This window comes from Arctopsyche grandis, chromosome 4 (genome assembly GCF_051622035.1).
Source record: "Arctopsyche grandis isolate Sample6627 chromosome 4, ASM5162203v2, whole genome shotgun sequence".
NCBI lineage: Eukaryota > Metazoa > Arthropoda > Insecta > Trichoptera > Hydropsychidae > Arctopsyche > Arctopsyche grandis.
This window is the reverse complement of record NC_135358.1, coordinates 29,343,841-29,371,304: the sequence shown is the minus strand read 5'-3', so window position 1 is coordinate 29,371,304 and position 27,464 is coordinate 29,343,841. Positions and strand designations below refer to the sequence as shown.

The 27,464-nt window shown below is 32.3% G+C and overlaps 3 protein-coding genes across 4 annotated transcripts in view; 1 reads left to right on the top strand and 2 right to left on the bottom strand.

Moving 5' to 3' along the window:
* The window catches only part of LOC143911118 (lysosomal dipeptide transporter MFSD1-like), a 356,706-nt gene that overhangs the window by 43,919 nt on the left and 285,323 nt on the right, over positions 1-27,464 (bottom strand). The gene's annotated exons all lie outside the window — the stretch shown is intronic.
* On the top strand, positions 36-14,198 carry axo (axotactin). Its single transcript, XM_077428875.1, has 32 exons — positions 36-180; positions 246-373; positions 3,104-3,321; positions 3,393-3,575; positions 3,646-3,871; positions 3,946-4,085; positions 4,161-4,376; positions 4,463-4,747; positions 4,828-4,934; positions 5,006-5,629; positions 5,702-5,882; positions 5,957-6,074; positions 6,159-6,307; positions 6,396-6,598; positions 6,683-6,897; positions 6,978-7,192; positions 7,334-7,507; positions 7,621-7,846; positions 7,922-8,169; positions 8,241-8,669; positions 8,756-8,956; positions 9,038-9,261; positions 9,338-9,417; positions 9,499-9,611; positions 9,716-9,919; positions 10,004-10,197; positions 10,294-10,446; positions 10,536-10,670; positions 10,744-10,990; positions 11,070-11,233; positions 13,578-13,626; positions 13,855-14,198. Exons 3-32 carry the CDS (start codon positions 3,186-3,188, stop codon positions 14,043-14,045), a joined length of 6,030 nt encoding a protein of 2,009 aa, XP_077285001.1. The 5' UTR covers positions 36-180; positions 246-373; positions 3,104-3,185; the 3' UTR covers positions 14,046-14,198.
* Hs3st-A (Heparan sulfate 3-O sulfotransferase-A) overlaps positions 25,671-27,464 on the bottom strand; it is a 218,540-nt gene continuing 216,746 nt past the window's right edge. For both annotated transcript variants that reach the window (XM_077429874.1, XM_077429875.1), the window contains exon 6: positions 25,671-27,440. In XM_077429874.1, coding sequence (XP_077286000.1) covers positions 26,844-27,440 — 597 coding nt within the window. In that variant the 3' untranslated portion in view covers positions 25,671-26,843. The remainder of the gene's footprint in view (positions 27,441-27,464) is intronic.

The following is a 27,464-nucleotide window of genomic DNA, read 5'->3' as shown; positions in this document are numbered from 1 at the left end:
GCAGGGCCGGTTCTTCAACTGTGATAACGACAGTCAGTCGACTATACGGCGAGTTAACACTTAGACGTCGTCGGACAACACGCGAATAGTACATATTCACAGTGTGGGCTCGTGACGACGCACTGGATACTTTCCCATCACTTAAAAATAAACAAAACCGACCCAAGTATCAAAGCCAAGGTAACAGCTACGCACTTTCAACCATCCCAAACAGGTCCGATACTAAATCCATATATTTTCTATAGCTTCAAGTACCTGCTTTGGCTTTACTCTCCGTGTGTGCATTTTGTTTGTTCAGAAGATTATCGAAAATTATCGTCAATTAAAGTCAACATCGAAGATGGCCATCACTAGAGCGTCGCTTTGATCACTTGTAAGTACATATATGTATTCAATTCATTTCGTTGCATAACTACATAAAAACATTACTCAATGCAATAAACTAATCGGTCTCGAATATGGTGAAAATTAACCAATAATTCATCACCTTGTCATACATTTCCATTTAATCTTTTAATCCCACACTAGGCTAAGATAACACTTTCGTATCATTCAATAACCGATTTGACTATTTACAATTATCGTTTATCTGACTTGTCTGATATATCTATGCATACATACAATAATCCCTAATTATACTGATTTGATAAGATTTTCACAAAATCCACTTTACAAGCGGATTCACACCATATATCGGTATTATTTTATTTTAAATTTATTATAAAATATAGAGTTGAATCTGACGTTGCAGGAGGTATTGGTCGAGCTGAGATCATTGCTCGCTTAATTCGATAATTTTTCTTTGGATGCAACTCATTCTTCTAATCTACCAAACAAACGCTTCCTACCGGGTACGTGCCCATTTAACATTAAAAATATTTATTCGAATTATAAAATTTTGCCTTATGATTCATATAAATTCAAAGGCCATTCAATGAATGGATATCCGATAAAACCATAATGTTTTAATATCAATTTTATGCTAGTACGCTCTTCTGAATAACATTACCGTTCTTCACCTTTTATAATGTTCACGTGACTCGAGTTCATTCGAAGAACAGGTATATTAATGTAAAAAATAATGTAAAAAAAACTACGAATCGCACATGCTTGAGGCGACCGAAATCTGAAGGTGCATCAATGAGAGAGCAGACAGGATCAAGGACTTAAAAATGACGCACATCCTGTGAGGACGGAGGATGTGTCAATTGTGCTGCATGGTATCAGACCTGACTCCCGATGCTGTCCCCAAGTCAATTTATGTCGTACATTTGCAAGTAGACTTCCTCAAATTCCACACGTCTTCAAAACATTATGTCATACAACATTTGAAAAAAAAAATCAAAAACATATCATCATTATTATAATTCATTTCACTGTCAATTTGTTACCTTGAAACATTAAATTGACGTCGATGATTCACTGTGTCCATCGTTTACAACATTTTCTTTCAATTCCTGCAAGGTTTTAGCTTTGAGGACATTGTGGCTATTAAATTTAGCATTTGGGGAGTATTGTTTTGCAACGTTTCATGATACGTGATCCGTCAATTCAGTCGACTGGGGGGTTATTGTGCCGATTATTTTATTAAGACTCATATTGGAGTTAATATAGACGCTTACCTTATAAACCAGTGCAAGTGTACTTTGCACACATTTACACATCATTAAAATGGCTGAAATATATTGCAGACATGCTCAATCTGTACACCATGGATTGAATTAAATGTGTTAATACTTAAGTGGAAAATATGTCATGTTGACTCTTCCAAGAAACAGATCTACATAATTATGATATGTTTTCATCGTTGGTACATCTCAATAGTACCTAAATAAATGCTCAATTATTAAGTGGAATTGTTCGAAATAATTTAGATGAAATTATATGTCAACTTGAACTGGTCGTTACGACGTTTCCATTCCGTTATTCTATTTTGTTTTAGAAACTGTTCCATAATGGTAATTTAAATATATGCAAAATTCTTCATTGTGTCCTTTAATGATTTTTGAGCGTTCGTCACACTCAATTTAGCCTCTTTGGCTGTTTTGTTTTCTTCTAATATTCGCGTCGTTGTATTGTTTAATTTTCTTAAGATAACATTGTAAGCTACGTAAGAGCATCGTGAATATTTGAAAATCACAATTGAGTTTTTATTTAGTACCACTTTTACTTGGGCCAGGTCGGTCAAGAGGAAATGGAACTTGGCTTGGAAGCCAAAAATGTAATTTTGCACCCAAGACAAAAAGTTAAACTGAAAATAGCTGACATTTGTTTGAGGAAATGTTACGATGTTTAAACTTGTCCCAATTTAATTTTTATAAATTAGAAATTAACTCGGAAAGTTATTAATTAAAGTGGTCCCCACTTATGGAATATATACATATGTACATATGTATTATATATAGAAATTTAATTTTTATTTTATTTTCTCATAAATCTTTGATTGAAGGCATTGTAGCGGCTCTACGAAGTGGTCGAATTTCATAGTCGTGTGTACAACATTCCGTCATTTAATTCCTTTGTCCCCCCCCCCCATAGCTTAATTTTCTATTTTCTTTTGGGAGTGTAAAATAGGCATAAAAATTCAAAATTATTTTTCAATATTAAATGGGAACGATTATTTGTTTCATTCAGAGTTGTGAAAAAAAACGCAATTGAAAAAGTGAATAAAAATCACAATAGGATTTTAGCAATTCTGAAACATCTAATTAACGATAATCAAAATGTAAACACTCTGAAGAACAAATAATATCTGTTTGCGCTTAATCCTTATCTGCGTTGTCCCGAAAACCATTACAACCAGTTTTTTAATTGAATTTGTAGACATGTTAAACAAAACCAACACTACTAATACTAATTAGCCGCAATAAAGCGATAAAGTTTACGATGTTATTTCACTAACAGACGTAAATGAACTTCTAATCTGAAACAGTTTTACTTAATTAATTCCAGTCGATAATTAATTTGTATACACGTATATTCCTTTTAAAGATTTTTAAAAAAAATTTATTTACTATAACAATACTTATGTATGTTACATGTGGTACATTATACATAATTTTATAATACTCAAATACATATTTATACAATACATTGCTTTCAGTATACGAAAATCTTCATGGTGCACTTAAGAATATTTAAATATCACCATCGGGACATCTACAGGAAGTTCCACAAAGAAAATAATGCTGTACAATGGCGAGCCAGATAGATCCCGAGGAATTATTGCATATCATAGTCTATATATTTTAGCAGTATTGTACTTTATATTAAAGCATGTCGATGCTAGTTTACCTTTTGATTCACAGCCTGAAGAGAGAGGTGATGATCCACTTATACATGCACTTAAAATTATCTCTATTTCAACTCACTACATTATATTCATTATTTAGAACTGTGTACCGGACAACCTGATGTCGGACCGTGTAAAAGTTTTGTTCACAAATGGTATTATGTCGGTACACTAAATGGTCCTGGAAACTGCACCATGTTTGTTTGGGGTGGCTGTGGAGGTAATCCTTCCAACAGGTTCAACTCGGAAGCAGAATGTTTGCATCACTGCATTGGAGATACACGTAACGATAATATTATATTGAATCGAATATTTGTTGAGAAACGAATACTGAGAATTAAAATCAATTTTAGATACATTGCCCCACCATTTAACATCTCCACTTGTTTCTACAACAATAGCCTCAACAATAAAACCCACATTTACACCACCACCACCAACGCTGCCTCCTGTACCGGTGTATGATAGAGGAAAAGAGCTCACTTTTGCCGAAACAGGATACCACAAAACTTTCATGTTTGCTAAAGACAACACATTTATTCAACTTGATGGAGAGATTATTCAAAGATTTCAGTTAAGGTTTAGATTACAATCATTTTAAAAAATGTTCTCAATCTAAACACACAAAACTATACAATATTTGTTTCTTTCAGATTGTGTCGCGAAATTTCGTTTAGGTTTAGAACTCGTTTACCGCATGGTCTCTTAGTATATCATAATGTAAAAAATTCTGCAGGTCTTAAAATGCAACCTTACGCTTTGTATGTGATTGTAGAAAAGGGACAATTGAAAGGTATGCGTATTGATGCTAAAATAATAAATCTTCTTACTGTTTTAAAATTATACAAGCAATTTACTTTAATTCTAGCTGTCCATGTATTTGGAAAGCATTTAACATCGGTCACTGTTGGTCAAGGCTTAAATAAAGATGAGTGGCATAATGTTGTTGTACGAATCGACGTACACGGTGCCCGACTTATAGCCAAAGTTGATCAACATCAAGAAGAAGCGTATTTAAAAGGATTAAACCATGATACTAATTATGGCATATCCAGTAATCTTACGTCTGTCGTTTTAGTTGGAGGTATATATTCGTTAATCTGAATATATTATTGTTTTTTTTATCTATATGTTTATGTAACTTTTATTTATTTTTACTTTAAAATACAGGATTAAGTTCTGAAGAAAAACTTCATGGGGTTAAATATATTATAGAATCATTTGTTGGCTGTATTAGCAATGTTGTTTTAAGTTCAGGAAAAGCAGCGTCAGATTTACTTCCAATTGAGCCCCTTATAGCGACAAAGCATGAAAATGTAAATGAAGGTTGCATCAATAAGTGCAGAACATGGGAAAATCTTTGTTTCTTTGGTTCAAAGTGCATAAACCATTACAACGATTATTCTTGTGACTGTTTTGGAATGAAGTACGAAGGAGAATTGTGTGATATATATGGTACTAAATTAAATTCAAAATGTATTCCATATCATTTTATTTTTTTACATTTTGAATACAAATATTGAAATATGTTTTAGCTGCTACAATTTTAACATTACGTGGATCTAGTTATGTGTCTTATAGAGTTTACGATTGGAAGGACAGAGTGCACTCATCAATAAATAGGATAAGCATGATATTTAAAGTAAATAAATTAAAATATAAAATATTTATTAAAAATAATGCATATCATTAGTATATTTAATTTTTATATAGACTCGATTTGATGATTCTGTACTGTTCTACGCTAGTGGAGAGACTAGCTCTTCAAAACACCATTACATTGCAGCTTCATTGCATAATAGATCTGTGTACGTTGAAATGGACTTTGGAGACGGGGTGTTAAGCGACTACTTTGGACATTTCGTTAATTCAAACCATTGGAGTAATCTCACAATTTATCATATAAATAAAACCGTTACAGTTTCGTTGGATGAATACGTTAAGGAATTCGAAATACCTGGATCATCATATCACTTATACATCGATCCGGAAATATACATTGGGGGCGGCCCGGAACTGAATAAAAAGAAGGAACTTATTTCAGATAACAACTTTGCCGGAAGTTTTAAATATGTGTTTTACAATGATATATCTATTTTGTACGAATTACAAAAGGGAAATCCAAAAGTTCACTACATTGGTGTATTGGAACCTGAATTTTATGAAACCGATGTCGACGTCATACCAATTACTTATCCATTCGCTTCGTCTCATATATGGTGGCCGATCGACACAAAGACGAGCTTAAATTTAACATTCGACTTCAAATCGAATCAACATATGGCTGTGTTGGCTTACAGTGATGTTTACACTTTATCGGGTGTTGGATTTTGGGAGGTAAAATTCATACTGTTATTATTTTATATAAAATGTATAAGAATATCAAATTTAATCTAAAATTATTTACAGGTGAGACTTGTTAAAGGGGAAATTCGTTTTGAACTCGTACCAGATTCATCTAAAAATGTAACCCATCTCACATCTGTTAAATATGACACTGGTGGTACTTGGCATACGGTTGAATTGGAGTATAGAGATGGCGGTATCAAACTAACAGTTGATTATAAGAATAAAGAGACCCAAATGTTTGGTAAAAGAATCTTCATTTTCTTTGAACTATCTGAATATTCTACACTTGATAATAATTTAATATTTATAATTCAGGTCTTGAATTTAATATTGCCGACAAAGTCATTATAGGAAGTGGCTTAAAATCTGCAAACTTAGGTCTCGTGGGCTGCATGAAAGATATCAAAGTCAATGATGTCCTAATTGAACCAAGGTTTTTTCAATAATATGTATTACATATATAGTTGTCTTTTTAATGTTTATAAGGTTTATACTTACAAAACTATCGTTGTTACAGATATGTAACTAAAACTGAAAGAGTTGTAGGTGAGGTTGCAATCGATAATTGTAATTTTGTAGACCCTTGTCTACGGCCTAACACCTGTGAACATGGTGGTAGATGCTCTGTAAAAAATGATCGAATATCATGTGATTGTAGTGGTACAGGTAATTTAGACTTTTGTTGACAATTTAACATTAAATTATATATGAATTTGTATATATATATATATAATTTTTTTATTAACTTTTCAAGGCTATATTGGAAAAAACTGTCACTTTGCTACCTTTCGCAAAACTTGTGAAGAATTAGCCTTGTTAGGATATACCAAACCTGATGTTTACCTAATTGATATTGATGGTAATGGACGCTTTCCTCCGGCTCATGTAAAATGTGAATTTCAGACTTCAGAAGATGCCACTAAAACAATTGTGATTCATAATCTTCCAAGTCAAGTTGTGCGTGATTTTATTTATTATTTATTATTTTATGTTATAAACAGTCAAGTTATTGATGCATTATTTTGAATTTATCGTTTTCAGGATGTACGCTCGGCGCAAGAGCAAAATTTTCGATTTAATATAAAATACAGAGAGTTCACAGCAGAAATGTTACAAGAATTAATTTCTCACTCTTTATATTGTAGTCAGTATATAAAATATGATTGCTACATGGCTCCATTAGAATTGCACAGTGCAACTTGGTTCATATCATCTGCTAGAAACGTTACCGTAGATTACATAGGAGATGAAAAAAGGTTCAATTATTAAATTCCTCTAGATTTTATGATAAGATGTACATATATGAAAGGTTATAATGTTCGTTTGTGTGTTATAGAGGATCCTGTCCATGCAGTGTGAATAAATCTTGTGTGAATCCATCATTGTTGTGCAACTGCGACGTCAGCGAAAACAAATGGCATTCTGACGAAGGATATTACAAACAACCACATAGTCTTGGTATAACAGAAATGGTATTTCTACAACAGAAAGATCTGGATGAAAATGCTCAAGGAAGAATTACATTAGGACCTTTGGAATGTGTTGAAACCAGTTAGTGTGTAATATGTAATATAAATGATTTTTAATTCAATTACATATTTTGTAAAGAAAATCTCCTTCTTCAACGTCATCAATTTTCACCCTTTATCAATATACTTTATTTTATATTGAAACAATCGAATATGATTTTAGACACTCAACAATATGTGGTTACATTTACAACATCCCAATCGTACATTGAAGTTCCCGGTTGGAGAAAGGGTGATATAGCATTCAGCTTTAGAACAACAGGAACCAGTGCTATTTTATTATTTCAACCTCCAATCAGACCAAATTATCCATCATTTATGGTAGCATTGACGAGTGGTAATTGAATAAATTTTCATTCATTTTTATATAGTACATATGTACATATTTATTTACATATGTCATACACAATTACATAAGGATTTAAAATTTGTGTATGTTTTATTTATCAGATTACCAATTGACGTTCAATTTTACATTAAACACTGGAACTACTAGAGAAATGGTAATCAATTCTACTCGCAAATTAAATGGAGGGGAATGGCATAAAATATGGATCGATTACAATTTTTATCATGTACGTTTCATGTTGAATACCAACTATCAAATGGTGGATTTATTATTGGAAGAGGAATTTGGCCCATTTGAAGGTTCCATGTTTATCGGAGGAGCCACAGCGTATGTATTACAGTATGTAGTATAATTTTATATATCAATTATCACAATAATTATAATTTTAATTGATTGTTTCAGTGATTTGTTGAAAAAATCAGCCGTTAAACAAGGACTAATAGGTTGTTTTAGAGGTTTGGTGGTAAATGGAGAGATTCTAGACATATATAGTTACATGTCTGTTCATTTATCTGAAATTATAAAAGATTGCAAACCTTCGTGTGTTCCAAACCCATGTCAAAATAAAGCCATTTGTAAAGAGCTGTGGTCTACTTTCCAATGTATTTGTGAGAACCCATGGGCACATCTTGGCACCCATTGTGAAATAAGTAAGTACATATTGAGTAATTATTTTACAATATAAATTTTTTTTTTTTTAAATATAAATTGTTTATTTTAGATATAAACAAAAAGGCATTAACGTTCCTTACATCCGATTCTTATTTAAGAAAGAATTATTTGTCAGCAAATACAACCATCGAAGAGAAAAATCGGCTAAAAAAAATGATGTTTGAAAATCTTCTAGTCAACTTGAGAACTTATGATACTGATGCTCTTATTCTATATGCTAACGACCATCTAAACAATTTCTTTCACTTATACATTGCACAGGGAAACAGAGTAGTGTACCTCTTTAATCACGGTAATGAAATTTTTAATCTGTCAGTTGTTTACGAAAATCTCAACAACGGTGAAAGTATTCAAGTAGCTATCATACGCACAGAGAATTCAACGACTTTGCATGTAAATAACAAAGAATCCACTATCAATAAAACAGCTCTTCTATTAACTGAATATTCGAACAAGCCTTGGATTAATCCAAATACAGGTAACTGTATATGTACATATGTACAATGTGATACTTAAAAAAAGGTTATGCTGATCCATATTTACAATATTTTAATCTTTAAATAGAGGTTTTGAAGCCACAACGTCCACCTGCGCCTCCTGCTGATTATTTTCAAATAAACTTAGGAGGTACAGATCCACATTCTCTTCAGCCAGGCACCGCTGGTGAAGAAGGCACAAGCGGCTATGTAGGTTGTGTAAGAGGTCTTAAAATCGGAAATCATGTTGTAGATTTACCCCTCAAAGCGCAACAAAGTATTGATCATGGTAAATATGACTTAAGGTATAAATTATATTGTAATTGTAATTCAAATCGTCAACTATGTACAGAATACATTACTTTTATAGATTTGGCCGGAGTACTTCCACACTGTAATATGAGATGTGATTTAGAACCTTGCAAAAATGGTGGAATTTGCACTGAAGACTTCACTCGCCAGGAAAGCTCGTGTGACTGTGAGCATACAAGCTATTTTGGAGAGTTTTGTATGGAAGAAAAGGGAGCCGATTTCAACGGTGAAAGTGTTTTGCAAAGAAAATTCTTAATAGAAAACGAAGAACCGATAGAAAATGTAAAATCATAATAAACTCTATATATGTACTTCCATTGCCGATAAGTAAAAAGTCATTTCTTTTATTTGATTGCAGGTAAAAGTACAACTAGCGTTTTCCAGTAATGACCTGAGACAAAAAAATACTGTTCTTTTACTGTTGCAAACTGAAAATCGGTGGGTATAATTATACACATAAATGAATACACAATTACTTGTTGAAATTTGAATTAATATACATAATATTACTGCATTCAGACGAAGCTATTACTTATTGATCGCAATTACTCCCAATGGGCATCTAAAATTTGAAGAGGACAGAGAAGGTTCAGTACACGGAGCAGAAGTCAAAGGCCGCAATTTCTTAAATGGTAATATGTACATCTATTAAAATATCAAACAAATTCGAGTGATTGTTCAGTACAGCACCCATCAACATCGTGTATTTTAATATGTACTGTACATATGATTTCAGGCGCACGACATTCAGTCTACTATTCACGAAATGGTACAGAAGCTTCACTTTTAATTGACAGGGAGGAAATACAGCTCGAAGTTCAAACAACACAAAATTTTATTCCAACCCAAGATACTGGTTCGAATGAAGTACAAATAGGCGGTGTTAATACCACTGATCCTCGCTTCGCCATATATAAAGGATACAGTGGCTGTCTATCGAGTAATACTATTTAATAATATTTTATTTGTTATTCATTAAAATTCTGATTTTAATTATTTTATTTGAAAAATTATTATTTTATAGATATCTATTTATCTGTGGACCTGTATGAAATGAAACCTTTGGAAGAGTACATGCTTTTTACAAAAAATGGTGCTGAAAAAGTCATAGTAACGAATTCACAGGGAGTTCGTAGTGATCAATGTTCATCACGCTTTGAGCTACCATCAGATATTCAATTACAAAATATACACCTCAGTATTCAGAACGATAGTGTGGTAATTTTTTGCATATACAAACATACATATATATTTTTATAGTCATATTTACAGGAACATAAGTATGTATTTTAAACTGAATTATCAATTTAACAGGGAACAAATAAAACTTGGGTTGAAGATCCACCATCTAGAATTCCTTATATACCACCATATTTGAACACCTCAACTAAAGAAGAGAGAACAAATGTCGTATTTATTATAATGTGCACTATTTTTGTGGTCATAATAATAGCATGTTCATATGAGGTAGATATTATGCTATTTATATGTACATATATACATACATATGTATATCACTTTTACCAAAATACAAATTATTAATATTTTTATTAAAGGTTTGGCGTAGCAATAAACGACACAAAGCCCGTTTAGAAAGAGACATGGATGAAAATATAATTCGAAGCAAAGAACAAGCTACGAAAATACATGAATCTCCCGGATTAGGACTAAGATCTCATACATATAAAGCGGTCAGTATATTAAATTTGAACATATAACATAAATTTCCACCATAAATTTTAAATGATAAACCTAACATTCAAGGTACCTGCTGATGAAACTTTACAATTAACTCCAAAAAAAACCGTATCAATAGCCGTCCAAAATGGTACGAAACCGTCTACCGGTGCATTGAATCCGACAAATGGCTTAAAACAAACAGATGACGATGAAATTAAGCCAAATCTCAAACTTCCCACAGTTACAATCAATGAACCGGATCCTGTCAATATCAAAAATGATGAAATCGATAAACCGATACCACCGCCAATTAAACGCATTACTTTCAGAGGTAGGTGATAATACTTAACATTAACATAACTTTTCAGTATTCTGAAATAAAACAAACCTTATGCCCATGAAAATTACAGACAGTGTAGCTGATCAAGAGTTGGCCTGGGAGCCACTCTCGGAAGAGTCGGAACTCTTATCTCCTGAACAAGAAATAACTGACATGGACAGTGATAGCGAAAATGATCCTGTAAGTGAAATACCAAGATTAGCATCAGAAGAGTCGATACTATTACCTCCTGCGGTAAGCAAGCGTGCCCCTTTATCTTCAATAAGTGAATGCGATCTAGATAAGCTTGATTTTGGTAAACGCACATTTAAAAGAAACAATCAAGACTTTTTTGCTTTAGCCTAGAATGTCACAATGTATGTACAAGAATATTAGCAATAATGCATGCGCAATGCATGTAACATGTTTAGCACGTAAATATTTATTAAATATTTATTGTGCTGCTTTATTTTTATTATATTTTTAGTACACACTATATATACTTCAGTATGCATACTCTACAAATTTATTTAAAATTTTGATAGAAGTAAAATACAATTCATTCATACTTAATGTGACCATTTATTCTTGTCCTCAAAACGGGACATCTACCAATTTTTACGTAATAGTATGTGTATTCAAGAAAACGCTATTTTTTCATAGTTTTTATTTATTAATAAAAAGAACAGGAATGTTGATGAAGAAAAGAAAAGAACAGGATTGAATAATATAAATTAAAAAAAAAATTTTGTTTTATATTTTTCTGATGAACAAATTTTCTTAAGTATTACTGGGTTTGCTTTTAAATAAGAATGAAATTCTTGGCAGGATTTCTTAAAATTGATTTTAATTAACAACATCGCTTTAAGAACTGAGACTTGCAATTGCGTTTTTCCGGTCGTCCACAACTTATTAATTTGTGAAAAGACTCTTTCTACGGGTGCATTAGTTCCGGGCAGGTATAAAATGTATTCAATAATTATACGATATATATATAATAATTCAATAAAAATACTCTCTTTTTGAAAACGGTACATTTCGTCGTCCCGAAGCTGTGCTTGGGGACAACGGGACAGGCTACCTAAAAACGGGACGGTCCCGTTCAAAACGGGACGTATGGTCACTTTATTCATACTGCATGCATTAAATTTTCATATTTAAATTCTTATTCTTGACAATTTCGTTTAACTATACTATATATTTACATATATTGCATATAGTAAAGTCACAAATATTATAATATATTTTTTTAAATTGTTAAAATAAGTCTCAATAACATGTTCAAAATATGAACAAATTAAATCATATTTGTACATACTCACCATATCAATAACCAATTATTTTTGTTGCTGCATCATGCTTCTAAAATATATTTTTGTGAATGCTTTGTTAAAACCATCAATGTAGCAAATTTGCTTTTACTAATAAAAAAATTAAAAGCCTATTTTTTTGTGTATTGTACTAACAATTAGAATTTTAAAAATAAAATATTCAGCTATTGAATCAAAACAAGCTAAAGATATTAATACATTTTAATGACACCTTTACGATGACATATGTATTTACATAAGAAAACTCAAATGGACACAAAAAAGATTAGTTATATACCTATTTTATAATATATACCTGCATTTGTGTATGTGTATGTGCATGTGTATAAAATATTGCTTGTTTAATTTACTTATGAGGGTGGTATTTGTTAATATGGTTAATTTAATAATTATTTCATACAATACACAGCAACTTAGCAACGTAAACATATTTTCAAATGCCACCCTCAAATTTTGATTTATATATAATATATATATGTATACATATATAAAAAATAAAACAAACAAATCCTATTTTTACTTATTCATTTATAATCATCTGAATCGATAATCCTATAAACATACGTATATAATGTTTAGCAAGAGCGACAAATTCAATTTGTAAGGTAAGTAGAAAACTTTTATTCCTAGTAAATATAATATGTATGTATGCTAATGTATGCAGATCCATAAACATGTATTTATTAATAATTTAAAATCGATGAAAGTCATTACTAATAAATGTTAAATAACCATTTCTATATAGCAGGTGACAACACAGAGACCTATGCGCAAATCAGCAAGAGGGCCACCGACACTCACAACCCCACTACCATTTAAAATAGACGAACATGGTTCCAGCGAACTACTTGCGACTAATGCTTAGTGAACTATTAATTGTCATAGCCATCCAAGACAAATATCCACAGTATCTTCCTCTACTCCAATATCCATTCCTTTCATTCCCCTTGCTACATTTAAGTGCTTTTACGTTTACACATCTACATACATGTTAAAAGGTGGGAACTATTCAAATTCAAACCCAACATATTCTAATTATTCTCTCAATTGTGTGTTTGTTACTCTTGTCTGAAAATATTTGATCAATATTTATTTAATAAATACTAAAACTATATTCAATGTAACATTTCATGTGTTCATAGATTCTCAAATGAAATATTCTGTGAAAATTTATACTTACTTATCACAGAATCATAATATTATATATGTAAATTTAGTGCAATAGCAATTATTCTATTTAAATATACATATATATATATGATTTATAGGTGTGTGATGAATATATCCCAATTTTGAAAGAAACAGACGAAGGCATCCGTACGTATTCTAAATTAATCAGATTATATGTTTTGATTATTATTTACCAAAAAAGTATTATTTTAAACATATTGTGCATTGCGTATGTATGTATGTATGTATGTACAATATGTATATATATATTTGAGATTTTTAATTTGTCTTACTAGTGTATTTTTCTGGTAAAATATAATGATATGGTACATTTTTATACATCTGTGTTGTTTTGACTTTGAATATATTTTGCAGACGATGAAAATTTGCCTAGCTGCAACAGCAGTAATGTCAAGTCAACACTAAAAAGACCAATTATTGTGCGTCCCCAAACAATTTTTTATGACAATTCAAGGATCTTTAAGAACCCGCTATATTATTTAGGAGGCCCACTGCTAGAGGGAACCAAGGGACAAAGTCTAGAATCAATATTATCTCTAGAATAGACATGATTTAAAATATAATGTACGCTTATACTTCAGTTTTTAAATATTGTAGATTTGCAATGAAGCTTCCACACGTATTCTTAAACGAAAAACAAAATGTGATAAAACCTCCTGTAAATGTTAGGAGGTTTAAATAAATTAAACGATTTCGATAAATATGTGCATTTTTTATTGTTTTACTTAATCAATTATTTTTTAATAAATACTCAATGAACGGAAGATGATATTGAAAAATAATTCTAATATTCTTTCTGTCTTTTGTTTACATTAAAAATAAAGTAAAAATATTACCATTCATGATTAGAAATTTTTATTTATATACACACATATCTACATGTGTATGAAACTTGCTGTTGTTATTAGATTCATGTTTTGTATCAATAATGAGTAAAGGTAACTCGGTGGCCATGGGATAGTTATTAACCTTTCATATGAGAATACATACATAATACACTAGCACCAATTGACATTGAATTAATATATCATTTGATGCTATCAGTTAATGGTGAACAGGATCATCATTGACGCCCCAAAAAGTATAACCCTATAATCTTACGAGGTTCTTATTGTTTAACTTTAGTATCCAGAACAGTCTTAGCATGACAAAACAACTACCTATAGTATGTATTTCCACTAACATACAGGCGGTATTGTAAAAATTAGCACATAATCGCAAAAAAAATCTACTTAAAGCAATTTTCACTAAATCATTAATTCTTATTTCCAAAACATTCTTGTACTTTAATGACCCCTTTTGGAATGAATTGAAAGCACTCTACATTGTGACCTATAATTACATACATATACCTACCTAATGCTAATAATATAATGGGGCCAAGGTAAGAGTATGAATTAATATGTATGTAATTAAAAAATGGTGACACGTTTCTACAAAGAAGTAGAATGATAAAAGTATTCACGTGTTTTAAGTTTTTGCCATATGTGTATTGTACGTTCTTATTCATACAACAACGGGGAAATCCCCTTTCAATACTTGAGAGTGGCGACAAATCTGAAACGTGCGAAAACTAAACGATGCTTGTTTCATATCTGAAGACGTGTTTTTGCGATTCTGATGCAGTAAAGAATTCAAAAACGCATTGCATACACAAGTAAAAGTTTGTAAGTCAAAGTTTGTAAGTCAAACCACATTCTGTGGTTTGACTTACAAACTTTATTTACATTTACCTATGTATTTCTGAATATATCCTGTAAAGTTCCAAGAATATGTGTAATATATGATTGAAAGACATTTCATATGCTCAATTTAAATACATTTATTGTTATTTAAGACATTTGTTTATTTTTATACATACGATAAAAATATTTCAATTTAAACTATTTCGCAAATATGAACAATCACAATTCATTTTATTTTTACAATATAAAAGCGTTAAAATTCATCTATAATAGTAATAAATAAATTTACAAGTTGTTATTCAGCAGTGTGAATGACTTTTGATAATCAGACATACATACATACTTACACAATATACATGATATGTAATTTATTTTACACACAACAAGGGGGTAGTAATTTAGAGAGCAAGCCTAAAAGTTTAACCTATTAAAGAGAAGATTATAAATATAATACAATATTATAACAATTATTATTGGTAATAACAAAAATGTATGTAAATATTGATTTGAAAAATTTTTTGATATGTTTTATCGACAGGTAATTTTTTTTTTTTTATAATCGTTGTATGCTATTGTAATGGATTATTTAATAGATACTAAATCCTATAATATATTATGAACGATAGCTTGGTTTTTCTTTAAAATTTATTCTCATTTCCAAAAAAAAAAGAACAATTATAAATAAAGTGAACAAAAATCATTTCTAGATGGAACACACAATTTGCGTCTTTATAATTAATTTCATGAGAGACAAAAATTTACATTGATTAATAATCAATTACGCTAGAAATATTTAAAATCTGTCTATAATACTAAATTTAAAATATATGTTATTTAAATATTTGTAATTTAGATATGTATTTTTTACACTGCATGGTGTGATAACCCTGATTTTTTTTTTTAAATTTCTGATATGTGTGTATATATTATATGTATAAATAAAACTACCAGTTGACCTAGTGCTTGAAAAATGACACATAGGAATATAGGAAAGGAAATTTGTGTGCGGTGTTTTATCGTTTAAAAAAATGGAAATAGATCGAGAGGAATTTAATTTTGAAAAAAATATTAATATTTACGATATTCTACGTAAATTCAACAGAGACAAATCCTTTAAATGAATTTCATCGTATTATATTCCCTTGGACGGAGGCTTTTATTTTTGCTCTCAATGAAGTAAGCTGTTAAGATAGGATGAAAAGATTTCAAATTTTCTAAGAAAATTCAAATTTCACAAAGTAAATAAATATATTGAATATTGATTTATTTTGACGAAATTGTCTCAATTTTTACATCGATAATAAAATGCATAATTTAAGTCATAATTAATTTTACTAAATATTTTAATTTTGTTCTATGTATAAATAATAAGCATTATCTTTTTTTGGCAGAATCAAGTCAAAATTGATAGTTTGGATTTATATTGTTGACGACTCTTCTTCTGTCAACGAACATTTATGCATAAATAAATTTTTATACATATTAATGTACAATGTAGTACATTTTTTGGATGTACACGGTGCCGGTTTTAGGGGGGGGCTGGGTTGGGCGGTGCCCGAGGGCGCCAAATAAGTTAGGGCGCCGCTCGATGCGTCAAAGGCGCTTTAAATTTTAAAATTAGAGCGCCAAAAGCCATACAAAATTTTAGATTAGAGCGCCAAAGGCGAAATTTTTTTCTAAGGTTGTTTAGAAAAAATTGCCCGAGGGTGCCATTAGGTGTAAGGCCGGCACTGCATGTACATACATACATACACATGTAGATATGTAGCTTTCTATTTATCATCCACAGAGAGATACAATATGTATAATAATTCTACCAAGGATTGAAGAAGTTTTAATTGCTTGAATATAAATAATAATTAGTTGAACCACATTGGACTAATAAATATTTCTATTCGAAAGATAACACAGATATGTAAAGAATTTGCAAAAACATGTTAACAGTTTATTATGGATTAACACTTAAAATTTATGAAAACATTATTTTTTTTATTTAACGATACTTATTGATCTTATCGTCTAACAATAACTTACATTAACGATATGCTTGATATTCTTGAACCAACTGTGAGGACAACCCTAATTACATTTTAATTTAATCGCCTAACTTTTGGGTCATCTATTCACGTTGTGGTATCTCTCTCTCTCTCTCGTCTTGTATATGCGAAAAAATCTCTTAAAATTAATAAAATACAAAATATATGAATAATAATTTTTGTTAACACTTAAACAACCAGCGTCAAAATGTCGTCGATTCAATAATAATAATATATATATCAGTAAAAAATTTATCTAAAAAACGTCCGATTATATTCACACTAAACATATTGCTTTAATTACAATATTGTACATTTTATTCGCAATATAAGTTTTAAAAAAATCACACACACATAAAAATTTAAAATAATATTTTTTACTAAATTCTGCTGATTACCGGGTCAAAATTCGTTATATACGTTTATGGTGTAATAATGTCTTAAATATAAATATGACGAAAATTTTATTGAACGTGACAACATCATCACATTCATATGTACATGTGTTTTAAATAACCCATTTTATATACAATTTTATTTAAAAAATACGGGGATTTACTTTTTTTTTGATTTCATTCAATGAAATTCAGTTTGAACGGTATAAAAAATTAAACGAAATTAATTTCTTACGGCTTATTATTTTAATAACGATATAATACATATAATTAATTTTGCTTTATTTGATATGTGTACCGTATCAATTGTTTTTTTTTGTAATCATAATCTTGTCCCCTACTCACAATAAATATTATAAAATACTATTCAAATATATGTATTTAAGGATATGATATGTAAATTGATTTAATAAGCATTGAAACCAACTGTACAAAAATAATTAAATCAGAAATGTTTTAATCAAATATGGTTAAATCCAATTCCAATTACATATGTAAATATAAATAATAATTTGTTTGCAAATATATACATATGTGCATCGCATTCCTACACATACATAATATTAAAATAAATACTGAAATATGTGTACCTTGATGGTTTTTTGTAGAAAATACTCACAATAAAAATACTATTCAAATATATTTAATGATATGATATTTAAATTATTTCAATAAGCTTTGAACCCAACTGTAAAAAATAATTAAATTAGACATGTTTTAATCAAATATGGTCAAATCCAAATCCAAATACATATTTAAATATAAATAATAATTTGTCTGCAAATATATTCATATGTGCATCGCATTCCTACACATACATAATATTGAAATAAATACTGAAAATTAGCATGTATGAAAAATAAAAATAAATTTCGATGAAAATAAAATTTTAATAAACAAAAAATTGTATCCACACACGCACTTTTACGATAGAAAGCGTAGAAATTTGAACGGATAAAAAAATAAAATACGTGTGAGTAAAGTCGTGTTTGTTTGCCATATTTAGGCATCAGACCCGTCGAGTACACATAATAAATTTTAAAAAATACATGGAAATATCGTATCTGATGGCGATAATGTCGGCGTACGTGGCGCCTGTAAATTTTGTCCAACATCGTTACGCACAAATCAGATTTTTTTCACGTTCCAATTCTAAAATAAACACTTACATATATTCCTGGAGCTGGCCAAATGGCCGAATGGCCAAATGGGGAGAAAAAGGGGGAGGAAAAAGGGGAGTAGCGCCACGAAACGACGATTTCGATGAGTAATGACGCATGTTTAGTACTATTATTCTATTTGTTATACAAGAAAACCATACGTGCATGAAAAAAAAGTGATTACATCACAATCGCCATTATCCGGACCAATGAAATAATGATATATGTAATAACAATCGCTTTTTATGTCGTTTTCAAATATTTTTATGTGTGCAGTTGATATCATATTTTAACGACTGATAGCTAGTCTTAAATCGACAAAATAATATGCTGCTGGTCAAATTTTGATAATTGTGTCAACTTAAATTATGTAACTGTCAAAAGGGTACCATTTATTGGTCCGGCATAGCAATAGCCCTGTTTCCAGACAAATTGTGAATTTATCACGACATTACATACATACATATGTATATGCGAATGCCCATCTCTAAAACATTTCGCCCTGCAAATAAAAGAGTGCCCCTCTCTAAAATAGACAGATTCGGTTTTCACCCGGCAAATCAAACGTCAAATGGGTTGCCAGTAACAAAAATAAAATTTGACAGAAATAAAAAAACTTATTCTTAAATGAATAGGGCGAACCCTAACTTAACCTAGCCTAACCCAACCCTTAAATAAATAAGTGTTGGCTGCTAAGATCTTACGCTGTATTTGGATGGATATTACGATGTGTGGACCACGAAGAGAGTGGGAATGGACAGGAGCGGGGCGACGCCCTATCGTCCAACTGTCAAAAATTATAATTTCACTGATAGGGGCCAGTGAAAATGTAATTGGATATGATTTCACTGAAAACTTTACCCGGTGAAAATGTGACTGGTTATGATTTCACTGAAACTGGACGCCGATTCTGTCGTGCGAGCTATTTTAGAGGTGGTAATTTGATATTCGTCGTTTAATTTACTTTACAGCCGTGCCAAAAATATTATCCCAATTTAAATGATGTAACTGTCAAAATGGGTGTCACGACAAATCACTCACGGACTTAACACTCAATACAAAGCATTGTCAAAAATTTTCAATATAAGCATTGTCAAAAAAATGAATATGGGTAATACACTCTGTTGTCGTCACTTGGTATTACAATACCGAAAGTACCGATACTGGTGGTATCGGTATTTAACCGAAAACAAGTTTTTGGTACTACCGGTACTATAAACTAAATAAAAGCTTTTGAAAATCCGCAGATTTATCAAAATAATTGATCTGACTTTTACAAACTATTGCAATGATCATAATTTACATTTGATTCATGTGTCATTGCATCGATCAAAAACTATACACCGTTAAGTGTAAAGTCCGTGAGTGATTTGTCGCGAAACCGTCAAAATGGTTCCTCGGAAATCGGACTCATGCCTAGCCTGCCCATCATCATCATCATTGACTGATTATGATTTCGATTCATATTTGAATTTGTTAACGTTTGTCCAGTGTCGATTTAGGATTACTCGATATGGCACTATGATAACATTTTTAAAAAATTCAGCTTCTGGATAATCAAGAGAATATTTTATTTATTTCGGTGTACACATATGTATATATTTTTAAAACTGATTCGAAATGATATTGATCCACACGATTCGACTTGACAAATGATCGGACGCATTAAATTTGGACGATATTGACACATTTGGGGGGGGGGGGGGAGGAGTTTGAATATTATGGTTGCTGACACGCGCAACAGTGGTACAAAAACCCTAATTGAAAAAAACCAATCAGTAAATGTTAGCGAGGCGATAAATTGCCGCACCCTGCGAACAAATGGGGTTGTCAATCGGGGGAGCGCACGGCTATCTAAAGCCGATTCAACCCCCAATAACTCTTGGTGGAGCAGCTGACGGAGACGAGTCGCTCACCGGGAACGTTTTAAAAAACAATTATATGTAGTTAAATCGCGGTCGATTTCACTTGCAGACGCTGGAATTAGCCCATTTATTCGGTGTAATAGCGAATGGAATCGCACTCCGGAACTCGGTCAACCGCTCGATCCCTTTCATGTCGATAATCAAAGGAAAATTTTCCACGAAAATAGTTTCCTACGGCTTAAATTGGTAATAGTGAAGCTACCGTTTTGATCACAGCGTTGCACCAAACCAACTGCTTTGAAAAGCTTTCATTTATTAGCGTCCAGTTTCATTCACTAATTGTAAATACGTCTACTCGTATGTACGTGTCGTCAAAAGCTTACACATTTTGCCCGTATTCGCATATGAATACAAAATATCTATGTATGTTTATATTTACACAGAGTAATTCAAATAAAACGTACACAAACACAAAATATGATTCGAAATTCATATGTATGTAACACCAAGTTTGTGAAATTGCTCATTTCATTAACGTTGCAAGCGTGTTAAAAAAATTATATAAGAAAGTTTTTTTTTTTCATGGAAAATTTTAAATAAAATGAAATTGAACATTTCTGAAATAATGTAAATAATATGCCATTAAAAAATCTCAATTAAAATTGTAAAAATCCAAATGATCTTCGATTCAATTTACTTGAAACGTTTTCAGGAGAGTACTCCTTATATACATAAATGCTTCACAATACTATTCCTTTTCGTAAAACCAAGTCGTTTTCTTCCGAAAATATCACGTAGATATAAATATTCATATATTCAAATCTTTCCTCATCCATCATTTTTTTCCCATCAAGTACTTTCCTCATACAGTCTAAATTTTTACCTGGTGGGATTAAATCCTTGCAAAGATACTATGTATAGACTAACTTCTTGGTCGGAAGCCTTTCAATTTTTTACGTTATTCCAACAATTTTCTTCCCCAACAGCTTACAAAGGCACAATTTTCATTTGAATCACTCTGTATATAAGAATATAATGGGTGTGATATTAACTTTCATTTTATTATCGCGCCAAATAAAAACGCAAAAAATGTCCAGTCACGTTCGCTTGAATAACTGAAAGCGTTTTGCACGTCCACGTTTCGTTGAACGACCGAATCTGAAATCGTAGAAACGTTCCGATAAAAAGTTAATAACCTTGTACTCGAGCTGCACGCGATCTTTTTCTCGCGGAAAACCTAACGGGGAAATGGGGGGAGGAAAAGAGGCGGAAAATCTCATAACGTATCGCACAATGACGCTCGTTCTCGTATTCAAATTGGACACAACGTCAAACGCCACAGCATCTTGATGACCCATTGTGTCCCGCGGGACACGAAAGTCGCGGACCCGAGTTTCCGAGACGGACAGAGACGGTGAGGGGAAGGGGGATGAGGGAGAGAAGGGGATTTCGCAAATTGCTTCCGCGCCCATTAGGGCTCGAGAGGTCCTCGAGTCGAAGCCGTCTCTCTAATAATTGGTAACGATTCGACGAAACGAATTTCCCAGACGCACTCCTTTTGATAAATATTTATGAAGGGATTTCGAAGGGATTGTCCCGCCGAGACGTCCACAGCCTCTTCATGTAGCGAATTTAATTTCGCCGCGAAAGAAACGAGCTTTCGTCAAAAGTTGCCACCCCTAGAGACGTGTCCCCCATTCAACTGCGAGCTTATTGTGCTTAAACTTCGGAGATAAACAGCTCAAGTTGCAAACATAAAATTAAGTATGTGTTTGTGTGTGTGTACGTTCGATAATCCATAAAGAAAAATTCAATTTTAATACAATCTAAATATTTCAAGCCACTGAACAAAAATATATCTACATATTTTGACGGGTCATAAATACTGTAAGTGGATTTGACTTGGATCGATTATACTACAATATAAACTGAACATATGATATGGGCCATGAAAGTATTTTAACATCATTTTTAAGATATCAAATTTGATGGCTCTAAATTTTAAATTGTATGTAAATTTGCGCACTCAAACAAATTCATCATAATTTCACTACTCACTTATTATTTATTATTTGCCCCTAGTGACGTGCTATGAAATAAAACAAACAAAATTATAAATCGCGATAATATTGAAGCATCTAAGCATGGTTATTGTTGAAATTAGCCTGTAGAAATGCCGAATAATATCCTCTCTAGTACAAACATGTACGTATAATATGATAATACGTCGATTCTGAGAAGCATCATCTTCTAAAGAGGCGAGAGTTTACGGAGCGTTTAAACCGCATTGTATTTTAAACACATATTTTCAAACACGTATGAAGTATATGATAATATAATATATATGTATGTGTGCATATACGAAGGGATTTGGCTTGGATTCGACGGCGAGGATTTCCCTCGTTGCGAGTTTTCACTGAACCCACTTAAGGGGAAATTCGCACACAAACAAGATTAAGTGCCTCGGCTGGGTATCACGAAGCGACATAATAAATACAAAAAGGCGTACAGGATGAAAGATAGTCTTTTTATTTTTTTCGCGCTACGTAATCACCTCGTGCGACGCGTCAGTAACCACGTCTGAAGATTTTTTTCATCTCAAACACACAAAATGCACTTTCCCCGTGCGAGTCACGGATAATTATGTTCGGCGACGCTACGTAACGCGGGAACGACGTAATTATGCGCCTACGGTAAAGAACGACATGAAAGACGAGGCTGGCGTGTTACCAGGTAGTTTTCTCCGTTGCGAAACGAAAAATGAGAGGAAAAAATACGAGGGGAGAAAAATAATGTACGGCTCGGCCAATTAGCCGGCCGTGTTGAGTTCTCGCCCTGTTTGCACGAAAAACCGATAAAAATGCTCCACTATTCGTATCAAATTTTAAACGGATCTAATCGCTCTTATTCGCCCTTTTTATCCAATTGAAATTTTCTTTTTGGCCTGTCGACGTTCGATGCTGTTTAACCCTCTGAGTGCTGACGTCTTTTCCGTTGAAAGTCCGCCACGCTGAAAATTTCGCCAACATTTCCAACTAGAATTATTTTGAAATCCAATAAAAATCAGGTATCAAAACTGTAGCTAATCCAAACAAACCCTAGATCACTACCGCCGAGGATTTCGAGTTTTGTAAAGGTGTGTTTATACTCTCTATTTTATCTTGCAACAATATAAAATAAACAAAAGAAGTCTATTAATGAATGTATTTTCCCAAAACTAGTTCCATCTTCTTCATTGTTGTTAAAATGTAAAGCTCACAATCTAAATGCCAGGCCATAATCTAAAATACTCAGCAGTTAGAGATTTCCATCGGGAAATTCTGGTTATAAACGTTGACAAATGAATGACATGGATTACACCACTCATGTTCAATGCTACCTGAAAAGGCTTGGCGGGGTAGTAATCTTGTTTACTTTGTACATGCTCAAAATATAACGCCTATCGGCGTTTTTTAAGCCCATGGACTTTTTGGCAAAATGTCGATCGGCGTTGGTCAGCATTCAAAGGGTTAAAAATACATATTGGACATATGTACATATACCAGTGGATCCTTACCTTCTTTGATCAATTGCAAAAATCCGAAGATGAAATATTTTCAATAGTTCATTTCAATTCATGATTTCAGATTTGGCATTATTCATTTTAATTTCAAATCCTAGAAATTAATATACTCATTTTTTTAATATAATACACCCCCCACCCCCTAGAAAGTCATTCCTTACTGTTCAAAAATTTTGCCCCCCCCCCTGGTAAAAGCTGAAATGACGCCCCTGTTTTAGATCATAAAATTGAATAGAAATCTTCAATATTTTTTTTATTTTTATATCACAGTTTATTTGTTTACGATAGTGTGTCATATTCGAACTGAATTTATAATAAAAAAATACGATATGATAAAAAATTGCAATAATTCTCAAGTGTTAAAATGATCATTCGATTTTTTAAATTGTGTGCAGTATGATAACGGATGGGTTTGGTTACATATGTACATGAACTATAATCGTTAGATATAGAACAAAAATTTATCTTTAGCATCGTTAGCAAATCAAATTCTATTAAATAGCAAATTTGAAGTGCAATAAGTTCATTTTCGGACATTAAAGCAATTCAAACACACATTAAAATAAAAATAAGTGGGAGAGTACGTTCATATGAATAAAAATAACAGCATATTAATTATATGAAATATTTGCAATTACGTATCACCAGATTCACTGTAATTTTTATACTGAATTTAGCTCATCGCTGATTAAGCAGTAGGGATAAAAATCGATTAAACATTTTGGGATCGTCAGCAAACTAAAGAATTTTGGAATGCTTGACGATATCTATGATAAATACTAAGAGAAATGAGTGTTCTAAAGTGGATCCTTGAGGTACACCCGACTGTTAAAATATTTAAAGTGGTTGATTTAAGAAATTCTTCAACCTATTCTTTTTTTCAACTGTTCAGTGCCTTTAAATCATTATAACGGTAGATTCATACCGTGTGATTTATTTTTAATAGAATCCCGTAAATAGTTGAGAGTTCTGTAAGGTAAATCATATCGGAATCATTGGCGTAATAAATTAGTAAATTTCGCTTAACGCGAACATCGTTCATCGTTACGCCTCCACCTCGCTCTTTCCCTTGGCCTGTGTTGCAAAGTAAACTCCACCACTTGCTGGTTTCCGAATTTAGCGCGTTGCCAAAATAGAGAGTAATGGCTTATATAAAGTTTTATATTAAAAGTGGGCCAGACTCGCAAATTTAAATTGATTAACGCGTCGCTGGTGCGGGGGCGAAGTTGCCTCGTCTTAATTAAAAGGGGCTAAGTAATTAATGAGAATAGCTCGCCGAGATTCGTACACACACCCTTATATCACATCAAAGATATAAGCTATTTATGAAATAAACACAATACATATATTGTATTATTTCGCTAACAATACATTCTAATAAAAATTAATTATTCAACGTCTGATTTCACCCAAAGATGGAGCGGGGCGTTTGTAAATAATTTATTATGGAAAATATTTTTTTTTGTTAAAATAATCGACTGAAAGTTGTAAATATAATGTACGTACTTTTCATTTTTATTTTTGTTGGCTTTCATGTCATTTGTGCGTCCCATATGCGTTGTTTATTTTTCGCTTTTTTGCATAATTTACCGCTTTTTTTATACTGAGCCTGCAAGAAATTTTCAGCTTAACTTATATAGGTACGAGCCATGAAGTATGTATATATGTATATATGTACATATGTATGTACACACATACTCGTAGTTCGAAACAAAAGATCACTTTTAGAGTAATAAATTTAAAAAAAAAAGAGGACGACGGAATAGTTAATGGTCGAACCATTATTTTCACGCGAAACTAATTATTCAACAACGAGCGCAGAAAGAGTCTAAATTATTTTCTATTTTCTGGTGGAACTTTTTCAGGCTATTGGCGAAGGTTTTAGAACAGGTTTTAGACGCGTGCTGAGGCTAATTAACTGAACCATCAATTATTGCGCTCGTGTAGAGATGTCTCGTGCTGTCCGATAGGGAAAGTCAAAGGGTTAATGTGCATCTTATTTTGGAAAAAGGTTTTTTACGTCTGTCCCGTTAAGGAAATAAAAAAAAAAGAAAACATTAAAACGGAACCGGATCCTTTGTCTGCGGTTCTCTTGTCGCTTTTCGTGAGACACCGAAAGCACGGGAAAAGCTCGGCAACGACCGACCATAAAAGCTTGTAAAAAAGTACCCAAAAGGGAATACGACCACGCAGTTGGTAAGATGACGCAATTTCCGACCTCCATATATATCATGCGATAATTTAAAACTTTCAGAATTGAATGTCGTTAAAGTATTATAAAATATCTGACAATGGTTCAATGTAACAACCTTCAAATATTAATCATATAAAAATAACTCTTAAAGGGTAAATCTTTTGAGTTCTCTTAAATATCCTACGCAAAAAATTTTACGCTAATTATAATTACGATATGTAGCATTTTTTGATATGTGTCGTTTAATTTTTCATTTTGCTTAGAATAATATATACGATAAATTTAAAACTAGTACATATATGTATATCACGGATCAACATGATCCAAGAGCACGATGACTCGCGTACGTAAGCGCAAGTCCCATGATATGTATGCGTTTCAAAATTGATATGTTTACGTTTCCTTACGAGCTAAAATGTATGTATATTGTAGAATAAAACTAATGCCTAATCCTCCGGCCATCCTAAATCTTCGCCTATCAATTCGTAAAATCGCTGGTTGTGTTCAATGAAGAACTTTCTCAGTTTGGACACGGTGGCTGGGTCGACCCTGGGATGACGTCTTCCTTTGGTTTCTCGCAAGCATTTATCGGCCGTGTCGTTTCTCAGGCAATAAAACCCCTTCGTTTCGTTGAAGTAGAAGTTGTGTCTGCCTATTCTGCTGTCGAGGCCTAGAAATGCTTCGATCTTTTGCAGTTGAGGCACCGGATCTTCTATCAACCTGTCGCCGTTGACGACGAGGATCTGATCTCGAGGGAAGACTTCGAGCCATCTGTGGAGGTAAGTGTGGTACAGGGATATGGCTATGGGTCTGTACGAGGTGTTTATCGTTCCACCAGGTTGTATGGCGAGTTGTTCGAAAGGTCTGGGCGGAGGTGCTATAGGACCGTTCACCACTCCTGGACCGGAAGCAGCTACTGGAGGACCGGAAGCAGTGCTGTGACTGCGCAACTGGGTATAGTCCGAGATGGCTCTGGTAACGGGCTCCCTCACTATAAGAAGAAGACGAACACTGCTGTTCATGGCTCTTATTCGCTCCGGCACCTGTAAAACACAAATTCTATTTAA